Genomic DNA, 16,864 nt, shown 5'->3' with positions numbered 1-16,864 from the left:
TTCAGCTACCACGGCTCCCCGCATCACCGGGGCGGGACCTCGGGGTGCCGGAGGAGGAGGAGGGAGGGGATCGGGGGGGGTTCGGGACTGCCAGCCGTCGGGCACTTCCGCCGGGGCTCCGGTTTCCTTTCTCCTCGCTATTTAAATTGCTGCTGCAGGACATCAGCTGCTCGCCCCATCCTGCGCACCGACCGACCACCGACCACCGACCACCGGGACGCGCTTTCTTCTGCGCACATCACACCAGCCGGGTGTGTGTGTGTGTGCGTGTGTGCGTGTGTGTGTTGAACAATAACCGGTCGCTTGCCGCTTTGACAGCAGCTCGGTGCGTTGTTTCCTTCGCATGTGGCGCACGAGCGGAGGCATTCAGGCGTTTGATTGGCTGCGGTATTATTATTATTTTTGTTTTGTTTTGGAGCTGGATCCGAGAGGACCGATGGACTTGATGACGAGCGCGCGACCGGAGGGTCAGCTTTGAATTCTGATAGAAATATCGATCCGTTTATTGTTGTTGTTGTTGTTGTCATTAACGGAGAATATCGCCGTAACAAGCCTCCATATGATCAACAGTCACCACCCATTCTAGTGAAGCACCACGGACGGACCGACTTCAACTGTTAGCAGATATTTAAGAAAAAGAAAAATCCCAAACATACTAATAGTTTAATACCGTTTTCTATTTCAAGCACGAATACGTCGGTATTCCTTTTCATAATTTGGAGGTAAATGAAGATCTCAAGTGCTTTGTGCTTTTTAATTGGGTGAGATCTTCGCTTGTGCCTCTTGGCTCGACCTTAAGAAAAGCATCTGAGCCCTGAAGCCGGTATAAAGAAGCTTTACTGCAAGCAGCCATGTTCAGCTGGCTGGGGACGGACGACAGGAGGAAGAAGGACCCGGAGGTCTTCCAGACCGTCAGCGAGGGACTCAAGAAGCTCTACAAAACCAAGCTGCTGCCGCTGGAGGAGGGCTACAAGTTCCACGAGTTCCACTCGCCGGCCCTGGAGGATGCGGACTTCGACAACAAGCCCATGGTCCTCCTGGTGGGACAGTACTCTACCGGCAAGACCAGCTTCATCCGGTGAGGCCGAACCGCTCACACGCACACACACACACACACACAGATAGGGAGGCAGAGGTCGACACGCCCAAACTGACTTTTCCCTGAAGAAGTTTGCCAAGAAGATGAGTTAATGTGATAGAAACGCAGAGTCATCAAACGCTCACAGTCTCACCGCAGACTTTTTTTAATCCATTAAATGTTTACACGTGGGCCAATGTTGCACACGAGGATGCCAACGTAACTCACATGGAGGCCCAGCCTGAGCTGTGTGTGTGTCTGTTTATATACTCCGCTGTGTGTGTGTGTGTGTGTGTGTGGGGGGGGGATTAGACTGACAGATGGACGGACACAAGTTTCACACCAGGGTTCATTCTGGGGACCTACTTTATAAAAACACCCGGTGGAGATTAGAATTAGCCGAGCAAACAGTGTTTGTCTTCTTTCTCTCAGATCTCCCGTAGTCGCCCTTGAGGCTCCGTAGTCGGAGTCGTGTGACCTGCAGTGTCCCGTGTAGGATACACGCAGCCGCCGGGCGTTTGGGCCTCTTTCAACTGCAGGACTCTTGCTAACGACTCGGCCCTCTGACACACACACACACACACACACACACACACACACACACACACACACACACACACACACACACACACGCACACACGCGCAGAGCCGAGTGGGTCATTAGTGGGGTAAGCCTTTTAAAGCCAGGGAGAGGATGCTGTTAGTGGCTCCCCGCTGCAAGACAGGACGGAGCAGACGTCCCTGCAGTGCTGCCTCTTCTTGATCTCACTAAACCGATGACCCCCCCCCCCCCCCCCCGCATGCCGCATGCCGTAGCTTACCAACAGCAAGATGCAGAATGCACAAAACTGCTGAGTAACGCTTCATTCCTCACAGCTCTGGGTCTGGCAGCAGTGCACCCACGCCCTTGGAGCAAAGACAAGTTGCATTAATTGTGTTCAGTTGCATCACATTAGGGGTTGATGGGATTTTAAAAAGTCGTCCAATGTGCACGGATCTCTGCCTGCAGCTTAAAGGAGGCGAGAGTGAATGAAGGGTGATATTATCTTCTATGGAGGTTAGTCAGAGGTCAGTAATCTGAGCCTGTCTTCATTCTACGGCTGAATATGATTTATTTTTATTTTCTCAGTCTTTAAAAAGGAAACCATCCCCCGAATCCTAATTTCTACCTATAAGGATTTTTTTTTAAGGTGCGTCACTGCTTCCAGCATTTTAAGCTTGCGGTTGTGCCTTTTTGTGCCTGTGCGTTTTCAGTTCGGTCTCACCGATGTGGGAATGTGAGAGATTAGACGGTGTGATGTGTGAGCTGACCGGCGGGTTCCACCCACACAGCTTACAGTACGTTCCTTTATATTCAACGTGCACATGCACATTGCACAACGTCCCCACACACCGCCACACGCACTACACACACACACGTGTGTGTGTGTGTGTGCAGGCGGATGGCTCTACCAGGCACGGCCGACTCCTCTATCAAGGTGTGTGTGTGTGTGTGTGGAGAAGATCCTTACATCTGGCAGCAGCTAAAACGCATACACGCCTCTCACTCACACTTTACATTTACGGCGCCTTCTTTAGCCGTAAAAACCTTTTTCCTAAACCTCGTCTTTGCGGCCCGAGTTCACGTGGTGAAGCGCATCAGAAACGCGCTGATCTTCATAACGAACACCTACAACCACGTGAGATGCACGTCCGCTGAATCTGAATTCACGGCTGCGTCACCTTGTTCACCTCATTCAGTTGTCTTTCAGCATCAGAAGAAGCGCTTGGCAGCGGGAGAAATCAACCAAAGTCAACAGATTTGTCTTCTTAGTTCGGCCTGAACATCTTTTATTTTATCCTCCATGAAGAAACTCAAAACTAAATTCCCCCAAAACTAAATCTTTGTTCCAGCAGCTTCTAATTTAAGGCAGATCGCTTTTCTTCCAATTTTTCTTTTGAATTTCTTCTGACCCTCCAGCTCTAATCTAATCAGAGCCTGCAGATGTAGCACACATCTGCCCGCCTACAGTGGACTTCAATCAACGAGGCCACATAAGTGTAGAATCACACCCTGTCGAATCATTTGGAGAACACATATTCCATCTCTGTCAGCAATGAGTGATTCATTTACAGTAACGTGGTTTATTAAGTTTACATTGACAAGCTGCAGTGTCGTTAACTGGCTCGACCTCCGGAAGGATTGTTCACCGGGAAACATCTCGTCTCTCGTCTTTGTTTTGCTTGATGCTACGTCTTGCGCTGTCTCACCCACAGCTACCTGTTGGAGCAGGACTTTCCCGGCATGCGGATCGGCCCCGAACCCACCACGGATTCCTTCATCGCGGTGATGCACGGCGACACCGAAGGAGTCGTCCCCGGCAACGCTCTGGTGGTCGACCCCAAGAAGCCCTTCAGGAAGCTCAACGCGTTCGGAAACGCGTTCCTCAACCGGTAAACGCACGGGCGCACTCTGCAGACGCGCCAGAGGACCGAGGCTCTAGAAAGAGAGCAGAAGAAAGGCAGAGCACTGGTGAAAATCCACAGCGCAGCTCTACATTCCTGTGTGATTGAATTTCCCTCTGCTCACTGGTCAGGCCTTTCTTTTCTTTTTTAATGGGTCTCCTCGTGTGTGTGTGTGTGTGTGTGTTTGAGAGACACACACACACACACAGCCATAGTCATCTGTGCAGAGTCATCCTCCTGCAACAAGGAAAAGTGCCCTAAAGTGTTTACTCTGCTCGGGTGAAACTAGACAGGGGAAACGCTGACTGTCAGTGGGGATTATGGGGGTTCACGGCGAGGACGCCCGCTAACCCGGTAGTATTTATCCAGCTGGAGACATGGAGAGAAATCTGGCGCGGGACCGTGTTTGTTGTCAAAGCGATTTTACACTTCTGTCTGGGTTCTTTTAACTCTCCTCCTCTTCAGGTTTGTTTGCGCCCAGCTGCCCAACCCGGTGCTGGAAAGCATCAGCGTGATTGACACGCCGGGGATTCTGTCGGGAGAGAAACAGAGGATCAGTCGAGGTATTTCATCTGAACGCACATCTGTATACATCTCTTCCTCTGTTTATTCTAAGCGGCGTGAATGTGTGTCCGGATCGCCGGCGGTCCCTCTGCGCTCTAAACTACCACGTCAGCGTTTTCTTTGGATGCGAGTGCTTATTTTAGCTTTTCATTTCAAAGAACAGGAAGCAGCAACGCAAAGATGGGCAATGAATGTTTTCTCTCTCTCTCTCCTGCATTCACGCTGCACGCGTTTAAAACGTTAAATAGACATATAAACTTGTATAATCATCAACCGGCGCTGCACATTTGACTCATCTTAGCTCTCTTTATGCACAATCAGAGGCCTTGATGTCGTTTTAGATTTTCCTTGGTTCACATTCCCAAGTTTTACTGTGATGAGGATATAAAATAAGAAAAACAACACACAAAATGTCTAAATACAGGTCACAGGAGACCTGTAATAAGTGTAGGGAAAATGAAAAGGTTAACTGTTCGCTGGTGTTTACGTCTTTTTGCCCAGATAAGATAATGGGAATTAGCTCTAAAACTTAATTTGAGAACAGAATTGAAAGCCAAAATAATTAAATAGATTTAGATTCTATTCATCTCTATGATGCTTATTTAAACTTGATTAAACCAACTGTCTACAGATCCCAGCCGAACAAAGAGGCCACAGTGTGAAGGGAGGTTTAGGTGTGAAAGGCCTACAGGAATCCCTCAGTGTGACACGTATGGGACGGCGTTCCCAGAGCCCGATGCTGCTATCGCCACGGCAACCGCTAAACATGCAACAAGAAGAAGACGGCCATAACTTTTAAGACTTTTCATTCGCCGCTGAGTTCTCCCTCTTCGACCGCGGCTTCTCTGTGCTCGCAGTCTGAAAGCTAAAGGCTATGAAAAGCATTTTTCACCATTTTGTTATTATGCAATGAAGATTTTTTTATTCTTTGGTGGTGAAGTTCAGCGCATGACTTCATAGCAGGGTTGGGTCGGGATTAACGTTTGTCACGAGACTCTGTGGAGAATCGACGCTCCGTCAGCACCAGTTGAGTTTCACATTTCATCCGCAACAAAAGCACAAGTTTCACCGAAGCGGGAAAACCTCATTTCGGTCCCGTGAGCGCGCTGTCAAATAAACCGCACAGCGAGGTGCGACCCTGCTGATGCCTGTTGGGTAATAAAAAAAATAAAAAAAGAACAGGGGTCAAACTTCTCGTCTGCTGAGTCAGCACAGCTGTGTTTTCCGTGGCGAAGGAGTGAGTCTGAGCGCGTACGGTGAAGCTTTTCTTCTTTTCATCCCGTGCTTTTAGTTTCTGTGCGTGTGATGTTTTCATCGTGCTAGCGTTACTTTTCCCCCACAGCGTTTTCATCAACGTCTCCATTGTCTGTATTTAGTGTTATTCGTGTGTGTGCAGATGTGGAGTCGGGCTATAGCTGCCTGCGTAGATGTCAGTATGGAGGTATAATGAACCTGAGCATCGACTGTACGAAAAGGCTAATTCAGGTGATATTTTGAAGACTTTATGGAGCGCTGCATGTTCCTCACCAGGCTCTTCTCACGTGGTTTGTCTATTTAAGTCCCCACTCCCCCAAAAAATAAAAGAATTCATGTCACGATGTTCATTCACAATTTATCCCAATAAACAAAATACATTTATAACATACTCATAAAACTTGTAATTCAAAAAATCTGCATAAATGAATAAAAAACAGGCAACATAATTCGATGACATTCCTTCTCACGCAACAATTATTTTTTGTTGGTTTCTTCAGTATTTTTCCCCTCAGCTTTGTTAATCCATTTCGCTGGAAAAGAAAATTCCCCACAATCAACTTATTGGAATCGCAGCATTCGAGCTCCGTCTTGTTTTTGCACACGTGAGAAGTGCTTCCTGTGAAGAATCATCCACTAAATTTCAAAATATCCAGGTATCTTTCTCTCTTAACGCCCCACAGTGTCCTCCGTCTCCTCTCAGCTGGACGGGACGAAAAAATATATATATATTTACCCACTTTGTGCTTAAGCTGCCAAACTTTTGTTCACACCCCAGTGAGGAATTATTGAACGCTCGAACTACATCGTTTGAAATGGTTTCTAGCAAAGGAGCCTTTTAGGCTTTGTGTTTGCGTTAATAACAATAAATACATCTAAATAAACACACGTAGAAATGCTTTCCCTTGAATATTAACAGCAGCTTTGTCTGCGTGAGTCAGACTTACACGCAAAGCAACGCGCTTGTTGAAAAGGGTTTTTAAATCCAATTAACGTTCACTTTATTAACATGAAGCTTTTTATCGCCTCCGAGCTCCTGATGCCTTGAATCTGCATCTCTTATGCGTATTTCAGTGCGGTTGGGAAACCTTCTCCCTCTAATCCTCCACGTCGCCCGTTTGTTCTTTGTTCTCTTCTCATATCCGCTGGACTTTCTCAGCTTCGTCCTTGGAGAGTCAGAGGAGGCAACGATGGATTGATTCAGTTATTCCTGCAGGACGGAGGCACCGCTTCATTCATTCGCGCTTTCGGGGATTCATTGCGATATCGTTTCACAACAACAACAAAAAAATCAAATCTGCGCCGAGTAAGACGACGGAACGCAGTTTTTCTTAGTGAGGCCTTAGTGAGGCCTGGCGTCTGTAAACACGCATTCTTTCCTCTCAGCATGTCGCAATCTGGGCGTCCTGCGCGTTGCCTCCTCTGTGACCTGAAGCCATTGTAATCGCTTCTACTTGGGAAAATTGCGACATCCCAGCTGCTGTTCATTGCTCGCGCTCATGTGCTCAACTCAGTGACCTTTACCCCCCCACCCTCCCTAAAAAGTATACACATTCCCTGTTCCTCGCCTCCTCTCAGGCTACGACTTCGCCGCCGTCCTGGAGTGGTTTGCCGAGAGGGTGGACAGGATCATCCTGCTGTTCGACGCCCACAAACTGGACATCTCCGACGAGTTCTCGGAGGTGATAAAAGCCCTGAAGAACCACGAGGACAAGATCAGGTACCCGAGTGCAGGTTCTGCTGTGACATCCGCACAAAAGCGGTTCTCCCCCCACACCAGCCTCACCGTGTCTTTCGGCAGGGTGGTGCTGAACAAGGCCGACCAGATAGAGACCCAGCAGTTGATGAGGGTGTACGGCGCCCTGATGTGGTCGCTGGGGAAAATAGTCAACACTCCGGAGGTACAGTGAGCAGGAGGAGCTCCCCACCGACTTGTCTGGCGTTAAAGATGCTAAACAGACGCTGCAAAGGAAGCAAAGTCTTTTCTTAATCACCTTTCGGCTCATCGGCAGGTGATCCGCGTCTACATCGGGTCCTTCTGGTCCCACCCGCTGCTGATTCCGGACAACAGGAAGCTGTTTGAAGCGGAGGAGCAGGATCTCTTCAAGGACATTCAGTCCCTGCCGAGAAACGCGGCGCTGCGAAAGCTCAACGACCTGATCAAGAGGGCGAGACTCGCCAAGGTGAGGCGCCGCTGGAGGAGGATTCCCCGGCCTGCCGTCTTATCTGACCAGTGTGTATTTTAGGCACAGCGTGTGTGTGTGTGTGTGTGTGTGTGTCCCATCACTCACTCGCTCCACTCGACCCGTCCAGTTTTTAGCCTTGACAGAAGAGGCGCGTCGCCGCTACGGAACCGATAGAGCCAGACGAGTCCGAGCGAATTGTTTCCTGTTTCCTCCCCGCGCAGGAAGTCGGCCGTGAGAGTGTCACGCAAAGGATGCACGCACACACACACACGCACACACACACACACACGCACACACACACACACACACGCACACACACGCACACAGATTTATCAAAGCTGAGCCCAGTTTTCCTGTTTGACAGCTGATAGCGTGTGCGTGTGTACGCGTTGTGATGTTGTTCAAGGACACGAGGAGGATTAAGTGAAACCGACACACGTGTCACCACGGCAACTCAGCAGAAATGTGCTTCCCCGTTGTATTTGCTCTCTGTGGGTCACAGTCTGTGGCTGAGTGTCCGCGGTCAAACTAAGCAAAGCATTCTTAAGTCATTTGTCCGAGTTGATTTATTGGCTGCAGGAAAAACCCTTTTTTTGGTCAATAAAACAGAACCGAGGGATTTATCCCTTTTTAATCGGCTACATTTACTTCCTAAATGAAGAAATTCTCCCTAATAGAATTATAACTTTGAGATAGAACTTCAAACTTCAATTTGCCATTGAGTAAATGGGATTCCGCTCCCCCGGTGCAGGTCCATGCCTACATCATCAGCGCGCTGAAGAAGGAGATGCCCTCTGTGTTCGGGAAGGAGAACAAGAAGAAAGAACTCATCGGCAGTCTTGGAGATATTTACAAACGCATCGAGCGAGAGCATCAGATCTCACCGGGAGATTTTCCTAATCTGAAGAAGATGCAGGTGAGCGGGGGGGGGGGGGGGGGGGGGGGGGGGGTCCGGAGACCAGAGAGGTCGGGAAGCTGAGAGCCAAACGCGTGACGCGGTGGTTTTTTCTTCTACCTTCTCTCCTTCAGGACCAGCTGAATTCTCAGGACCTCAACAAGTTCCAGCCTCTGAAGCCCAAGCTCCTGGAGGCGGTGGACGACATGCTGGCCCACGACATCGCCGGCCTGATGGTGCTGGTGCGCCAGGAGGAGAACCAGCGTCCCAACCCGGTGGTGAAGGGCGGCGCGTTCGACGGCACGCTGGACGGCCCGTTCGGCCACGGCTACGGCGAGGGGGCCGGCGAGGGCATCGACGAGGCGGAGTGGGTCGTCGCTCGAGACAAGCCGGCCTACGACGAGATCTTCTACACCTTGTCCCCCGTCAACGCCAAGGTGACCGGGGCCAACGCCAAGAGGGAGATGGTGAAGTCCAAGCTGCCCAACACGGTGCTGGGGAAGATCTGGAAGCTGGCCGACATCGACAAGGACGGCATGCTGGACGACGAGGAGTTCGCGTTGGCCAACCACCTGATAAAGGTCAAGCTGGAGGGACACGAGCTGCCGGCGGAGCTGCCGGCGCACCTGGTTCCTCCTTCCAAGAGGAAACTGGCAGAGTAAATGTCACATCGCGTCATCCCCCCCCCCCCCCCCCCAAAACCCGTGTGTAGACTTAGAAGTAGTGATATTCCTGTAGCGTTATAGCAAAAAGCCCCCCGTTCCCCCCCCTTTCCGCTCTATCGCCGCCACGCTTCCCGAGCTTCACGGGGCGAAGGTGAAGTATTCCGCGCTCAGTTTTCGTTCGACTAGAAACAAAGAACGACGGTTATCTGCTCTCGGCGTGTGGGTTCCGACCTGCAGCGCTGAAATGTCTCTTTCCGGGGACGAAGACCGGCGTCCTCTTTGGGCGTTTCAGCGTGAGATGTTCGAGATGTTGGGACAACTGATGAGGTCACTCATAAAGGGAAAACACTGGAGTGCTGGGGGGATGTAACCTGGTCCGAACTACTGGAAGGAAAAGGGAGAGATAATGTGAGGAAGAGTATAAACATTATTATTATTGTCTTTAATCAGTAGAGTAAGCGTGTGTTTGACTGCATCACTAAAACGCGTCACAGCGTCTTAATATCCTTAACATGTGGAAACACTGTGACTACCACAAGGACTTTACCGAGGGACGCGTCCCCAGTACCGACGCCTTGTCCGGACTCCTGTGTGTGTGTGCGCGTGACCACGTGAAGCGGCGTTGCTAGTGGCGACGCGTCTCGTCTCTTAAGCCTCTCACAGGCCGTCGGAGCATTCGGTGAAAAACGGATGAATCAGTTATTCTTCACCTCGTGAAATGGATCCGACCTAAAAAGAGGTCGAGAGCACATCTGCTTCTTCTGTGGCAACAAATCAAATTTGCCTTTTACAGTTTGTCTTCTAAATTGCATCCGTGTGATGAATGTAATTGGATTTACTATCTCGATATGCCAGTATGTGGATACATGTATGTATATATACATATATGTATATGATAACATAAAAAATTCTACGGCGTTTTGAGCCACAATACACGACTTGACGTGTGTGTGTGTGTGTGTGTGTGTGTGTGTGTGTGTGTGTGTGTGTGTGTGTGTGTGTGTGTGTGTGTGTGTGTGTGTGTGTGTGTGTGTGTGCGTGTGTGTGCGTGTGTGTGGGCGGTGTGCGTTCCATGATCCTGACTGATCCTCCCGTCGTCTCGAGTGAGAGGTTGTTTCCATCGCGGCATGAAGCCTCGCGTGCTGGTAAATACGCTGAGCGTTGCGTTCTCTCCTTTTCTTTTCTTTTTTACGGTGCTCGTGCGTATCTGTAATGCTTTTCTGTCGACACTAACAACAGTCCAAAAGTGTAATAAAACTGACTTTACTCTACTTTTCTCTGCCTTTGCTTTGTTTGTGTTCGGAGCAATCGGAGCGGCGAGTTGCACATTTTCAGCTAATAAGAAAGATGTAAATCGCTATAGAAGCTGTTGACAGTGAGAATACTCAGAGCAAAGAGAAACCAGCAATAAAAACTCCTTTGTTTTATCTCAAGGGATCCCACAAATGTAGCATGTGTTGCCTTCCAGCTAATAAGGTAAATGGGTGGAGATGCTGTTTGGCACCGAGGAACAGAAGCGTGAGTTTCTTCATGTTAAACTTCAAGGGCTTCATGCTGATCTTCTCTTGGACTCGAGGATCTGATCTGCTCCGGAAAGTCAACAGGGGATATTTCTGCTTTAACTGTTTTACGAGCGCTTTAAATATTCCTCTCTGAGTTTATGTGAGGCGCAGATTGTTGTTGCCAAGGGGCGCCGACGTTGACCATGACGAAAAATAACACCACATGTCATATTCAACATTACAGCATTGCGTGTGTGTCTGTGGGTGTGTGTGTGTGTGTGTGTGTGTGTGCGTGACAGGAAATCGCAGCATCCCCTCGTACTGTGAGACCCTCAAACTCGTGCAGACACACACGCAGGGAAGATGCGGCACTCCGTGTCACACAGGAAGTTCTGTTCTTGTTCGCCATTTCCTGTCTGTGCCACCTTGACCCTCACACACACACACACACACACACACACACAGTAAACCACGTCCTCTGGTACTGAAGGTAAAGTTTTTGTTGTACGCATATCAGTCTTCGATTTTGTGTTACTTTTCTTAAAAGGCGCTCGTGTTGCTGAAGGCGACATAGTACATGTTTTATTGACACAAATAGTGAGTACGAGTTGTTACTTCAGGAAATGTCTCTGAATCCTCAAACCAAAAATAGAAAAAGTAAAAATAAATGTGTGCATTGGAATCCTGACAAGAAAACTATTTTAAAGGAGCATTTTATTTTTTTGCAGAAATGACACCCGAGCGGAAACAGACCAGAAAAGAATCCGCGGGGGAACCGGTTGGTATCTTATCTCTTCAGGAGGGAAGTTTATTTCCAACAGGTTGTTCAGCGATAAACGCGTCCGACAACAGTGAAACATCAACGTCTGTGTGAGTCTGCGTGGTTTTCACGCACAAGGAAGCTATACATCATTCCACACACACACACACACACACACACACACACACACACACACACACACACACACACACACACACACGTTACTGTCACACAGTGTGTATATATATATATAGAATATATAATGTAACACAGCACATAACATATAATGTGCTGTGAAAAATATGACCAAATAAATCGGACATACAAGAGCAAAGACATGATCCCTCACCTGTTTCCCATCATGCACCGGGGGAATGAACCTGGCTCAGACTACAGCAGAGTAACCTGACACATCCACATGTGACTCACAACTCATCGCCGCCTCGACAGGTGTGTGTGTGTGTGTGTGTGTGTATGTGTGTGTGTGTGTGTGTGTGCGCGTGCGTGCAGCGACATGGTCACAGGTTCCACCGAGTGGTGACACCGTCCTGTTAATTGCATCCCCGTCTCCATGGTGACAGAAGGTGGGAGAACAGGGCACAACAACACAACAAAAGAGACATTATTCAACAGCTATTTGTTGGCCACAGGCGACATTTCAACAAGAAATCCTTTTAATTTATCGCCCGGGTTCATGCAAACTCCTTCTAAAGTCTGTCAAATCATTGGGTGAATTTAAAAAGACAAGTACTTTGAAGGTGGGAGATATGATCTAATGACAGATTCACTATGAAAGTAGTTTGAGCGTGGAACACATCCGGGTAGAAACTATGACACATGCAGTTGGAGATGGTGTTGGGTCAGCTGGCGCCGCCGCTGAGTGAAACATCTCGTGTGTTAATGTCTGCGTGTTAAAAGCAAGTTCTGGTGGCGTCCTTGAGCCGCATCCCGGCTAAAACAAAAGGCCACGAGTTCTACATCCTGTAGAAACTCAGACCCGCCCGTGAGTGCATTGACTCATTTGCATCCCTCCAGTTGCTCATTTTGCAGGGAATCTCTCACGAAACAAGACGTTTCACCATTTTACGGTAATGACGTAATTTCACTCTTGGAAAAATAAAGAAGAAGAAATCAAGAAATAATTCCATATGTTGATGTATTCCTTCATCCCACGTCGCTGCATTCAGGAAAAGTCTGTGAGCGGAAGCTTCCTCGGCTCTTCATCATTGTTATGCAAGAGTCGTCCCAGTGAGGAGTTCTCTGATAAGTTATCGTTCAGGAACATTGTGTTTTGGGGTTTTTTCTTGGGCAGAGGCCAGGAAGTGAAGCATCCATCACTCTGAAGGAGCCACACTGGGTTCAAGGTGCTGAGTGCGTCTGACCAATCTGCATTCTGACCTCACGTGAGTGGAACACTTCCATAAATCATGTTCGGTGTTCACATTTTTAATGGACAGCATTTGGATAAAAAAAAAATATATATTGACGCTTTCCAGACAACAAGCGCCATGGGAGGTGTAGCATCCGCGCTGTGGTATCAGGGTATCTTCAGCATTCTTCTCTCAATGGTTTGTCTTCCTCCTCCAACAGGATGTATTCTCAGAAGAAAAAAAAAAAACACGGAGCTGAAATATAAAAACACAATAAATGAGACAAACAAAACATACATGCAAGCACATAAAACTAATATGTGATGAATCCAGACCCCAAAAAACGAAATAAGAGCGAAACATAAACATTTCATAGATTTAGTGAAACTCTTGACGCGTCTCTGCTGCCCCCCAGTGGCCACGTACTGACCCTGCAGGAACACGGTGTTCAGGGTAGATAGTAAATGTAAATATAATAGTAAGACAAATTTCCAAAATTCAAAAGATTATTTTTTGAATGCTCATATTAGGACACAATACAATAAAAGCAATGTGTTTTGATATATGAGATAAAAGTAGCTCATCGCTGTTAATTAAATGTAGTTAGTTAAGTATGTTAACAGCGCATCACGCTGGCATTACTTGCCCCACTAAACATTATAGTAATATCTCCCTCGGCCGGTTATTGTCGTTCTCTAATGAATAAGCAGACTTTGATCACCTTTTCTGAGGTCACAAGGATCTGAAAAAGAAAGGCAAGAAGAGGAAGTTGAGATGAATTGATTTGCCTCGATGTGTTATGATGGCAAATAGCGCAAAACCACATGCGTTTTTTTCCTTTCCAACCTTTCTGAGAAAATAATACCTATATAATAATACCTATATTATAGAAAATAATAATAATAATAATACTAATACCATTACCATTAAAATGGGAAAACTTGCTCTTTGAGGATATTTAGATTTAACAGGACGTTCATTTATCGGCTGTGTTTATTTATGTTAAATCTATTAATTTGCTATATGTTCTTTCCTAAATATTAGGTTTACTGTTGCATTCATGACGTTTGTCATGGAACACACACACACACACACACACACACACACACGTACAGCACGATAAAAGTGAAGGTCTACGAGCGAAGTGGACAGAAAGAACAGGACGGGGGAGGACGTGAAGACAAGGGCCGTGGCGATGAAGAACCCCGGTGCTCTGATGACCTGCGCCTTGCTTTTCTCGTCTCTGGCCGCGGCGGCTCGTCAAGGTGAGCCGTCTGCGTGACACCTTTTGTTCCTGAAGAGGTCAAATCGATCCTCGGGTCAGCGTCATCGTTTGTTAATGTCGCTCTCCGGGACCAATTACTGAGGATTTAGTCTCATTACAAGTGAAAATAATCAATCAGATGGCTTCATAATTAGAGAAAAAAGTCTGGAAGTCGAGGAGGGAAAAGTATAAAAACTGAGCTACGATAAACGAATCGTAAAATGTTGCACTCGATTCATGTAAGTTTTTATATAAAGTTAAGAGCATCTCGAGTATCGAATTGCTTTGTCTTCATCAAAAAGTAGATCGGAGTCCAACCACAGCTGGTTCATTCTCACCGGGGTCAAACGTTTAAAAGTTGACAGTAGACCAAGAAGAAGCCGACGTGAAGGTTTTGTTCCGTCTCATCTTCATCCTCTGCGTCCTCGTTTGTCTCCCAGGCAGCTTCGGCCCAGACGAGTGCTGCTTCGCCGCCTCCTCCACGCGGTTGCGTGAGAACAACGTGCTGAGCTACAAGTTCACTGATGACCGCTGTTCAAGGGAAGGCGTCTTGTGAGTTTCACATCTCCTGTTATTGAACTTTCAAATCAATATGTTGGACTTTTTGTTCATGTACTGAGCGGACTGTTAAAATAGGAAGATTTTTCATACTAGACTCAAGCACCTTCCAAATAAAAAGGCGGTTCAGAAAGCTGCCTGTATGAATTCCTGCATCAAAAATCAATAAATGCATTAAATTGATTTAAATATACAGAAGCACTGTTAGTTGTTTTTTTTTGTAGCTGTCAATAAAAGTGGAGAACGAACGTGCAGGACAATTCGCGTACGGTTAGAAAAATGCTAATAAATGTCCAGCATTCGCTTGGAATTGATCATTTTTGTCTCTGTTTTAGCTTCACGGTGAAGAACGGAGCGAAAATCTGCGCCGACCCGTCTGACCAGTGGGTCCAGTTCCTCATCAAGGCCAAAGAGGGGCTGCAGACTGACCAACCACAAGTAGATCTTTGACACCACAAAAAGGAACATCTGTTCAAAGCCGATTTTAATGTGGTCACAAGTGACGTGTTGAAATAATAAATGCATCATTGAATATTTGTTTTGTGTTTTGTTCGGATGAAGTGTAGTGACACCCAGAGGTGCATCTGGTGGAGGAAGCCACAGGATGTTCAGACCTGCATCACGCGGGCCGTTAACCCCTCACATCCCCTGTGAGGCCGACAGACGCCCCGATCCTCCACAGTCCTCTCCCTCCACCAGACGCTTCGCGTTGGTGTCCAAACCTGCATGTTGGCTGCTTCTAAATGGCTAAAACATCCTTTTTTAATTAATTTTTTAAGCGGCGGCTGAGCCGTTGGAGGAGACGCTCCGCTGCAGAGATCTGCATGTCAGCGAGGGGGGAGATGATCAGGTGGGAGATGCGGCAGCTCGAGTGCTTCTCGTTGGTAATTTTAAAGGCCACTAAGAATCATGTTTCTCGATAAAAAATGACCAAAGGCCACCGGAGCTCACTGAAACGCTTCAGAGGGAGTGTGGTGAAGAATACATTCCATCATGTATGGCTACAACTCCTCCCCCAAGAGAGAGATATGAAATGAAAAATAGTGTCGCAGACTTTTTGTCCTGCGTCGGGAAACTATTACACAGGTTCAGAGAGGAAGTATTTATTTAAAAAAGGTGCAGAGCAACTGGCTGCATCTGTAAATATTCTTTGTATTCTGAAAGCACCACATCGAAATATTAAATTGCATAAAAAGGAAATTTCCACATGGACCTCGACACAGTTTTAAGTATATTATTTAACACTGGTACCTACTTACACTGGTGAATTTACCTTAATACTTTCCACCACAGACTGTTACCTCCTCTGCACAGATGTGCGTGCGTGTCAACAGAGGCCTGTTTGGTGTTTCTCATGACGACAAGAAGCCGGCGAGTCCGTGACCTCCTGCAACTCAAGGAGCTGCAGGAGAAAGCAGGGAGTGTGTGAACGGTACAGTCGTTGTGGTGATGATCCAGTCGGGGGCGACGGACACAATGGGACGTCAGCGGGAGAACACACGCACACACAAACACACACACACACACACACACACACAAACACATTGGCCAACACGTGGACAATGTGTGTATAAATAATTGGTGTGTGCTGACAGCTTTTCCTGACAGATGGAATCAGCAAAATAAATCTTGAGAGAATAGGTTTGTGTGTGTGTGTGTGTGTGTGTGCGTGCGTGTTCATACGTGTGTTTTTCAACACCCGTTGCTCTCACGCACACGCCACACACACACATACAGTACACACAAACACACACACACACACACACACACACACACACACACACACACTTTGCAGGATTTACTGCAGACAAACTAAACAAAATAAACAGTTATGTTTCAAATCACACCCGGTTGACTGACACATACGCACACACACATACGCACACACACTCACACAATTAGCTCATTACAATGCTCATTGTTATAGATAGATATATTGATACTTTATTGATCCCTCAAGAGGGAATGGGTGGATCCGACTGTACATACGACCATCGGAGGTGCATCTTTCAGTCACTGGTGATAATGTCCAAATGTGAATGTCGCTACACGCCGTGTAACTTTTCTCGTCACGTTGTCATGGTAATAGCATCCAGCACATGACAGCAGATGCCTTTGGCTGAACAATCCCAGGATGATTGAGTTCAGCGGTCCAGATTTCTCTGAGTCCTTCGCAGACAGACACATGATAGCGCTGCTTTGCATGACAAAAAGAAGTGAAGCCGCCTTCTATATCTGTTGTGTTGCAGAGATGATCAAAGGAAATTAAAAGTGGGAATAGAAGAAAAATGAGAGAGAGAGAGAGATAGAGAGAGGGGGAGAG

General features: G+C 47.4%; 2 protein-coding genes across 2 annotated transcripts; both read left to right on the top strand.

The window, feature by feature from the left end:
* The first annotated feature begins 27 nt into the window (after positions 1-27).
* ehd3 (EH-domain containing 3) lies at positions 28-10,358 on the top strand. Its single transcript, XM_040160499.2, has 8 exons — positions 28-1,078; positions 3,335-3,511; positions 3,989-4,086; positions 6,920-7,061; positions 7,143-7,242; positions 7,354-7,524; positions 8,279-8,443; positions 8,557-10,358. Exons 1-8 carry the CDS (start codon positions 852-854, stop codon positions 9,082-9,084), a joined length of 1,608 nt encoding a protein of 535 aa, XP_040016433.1. The 5' UTR covers positions 28-851; the 3' UTR covers positions 9,085-10,358.
* A 2,093-nt stretch (positions 10,359-12,451) lies between these two features.
* Positions 12,452-15,077, top strand: LOC120807974 (C-C motif chemokine 4-like). Its single transcript, XM_040160505.2, has 4 exons — positions 12,452-12,752; positions 12,846-13,984; positions 14,424-14,535; positions 14,877-15,077. Exons 2-4 carry the CDS (start codon positions 13,915-13,917, stop codon positions 14,989-14,991), a joined length of 297 nt encoding a protein of 98 aa, XP_040016439.2. The 5' UTR covers positions 12,452-12,752; positions 12,846-13,914; the 3' UTR covers positions 14,992-15,077.
* The last annotated feature ends 1,787 nt before the right edge of the window (positions 15,078-16,864 follow it).

Source organism: Gasterosteus aculeatus, chromosome 18 (genome assembly GCF_964276395.1).
Source record: "Gasterosteus aculeatus chromosome 18, fGasAcu3.hap1.1, whole genome shotgun sequence".
In the NCBI taxonomy this organism is placed as follows: Eukaryota; Metazoa; Chordata; class Actinopteri; order Perciformes; family Gasterosteidae; genus Gasterosteus; species Gasterosteus aculeatus.
Note: the sequence above shows the minus strand (reverse complement) of the source record. Positions and strands in the feature narration are given on the sequence as shown.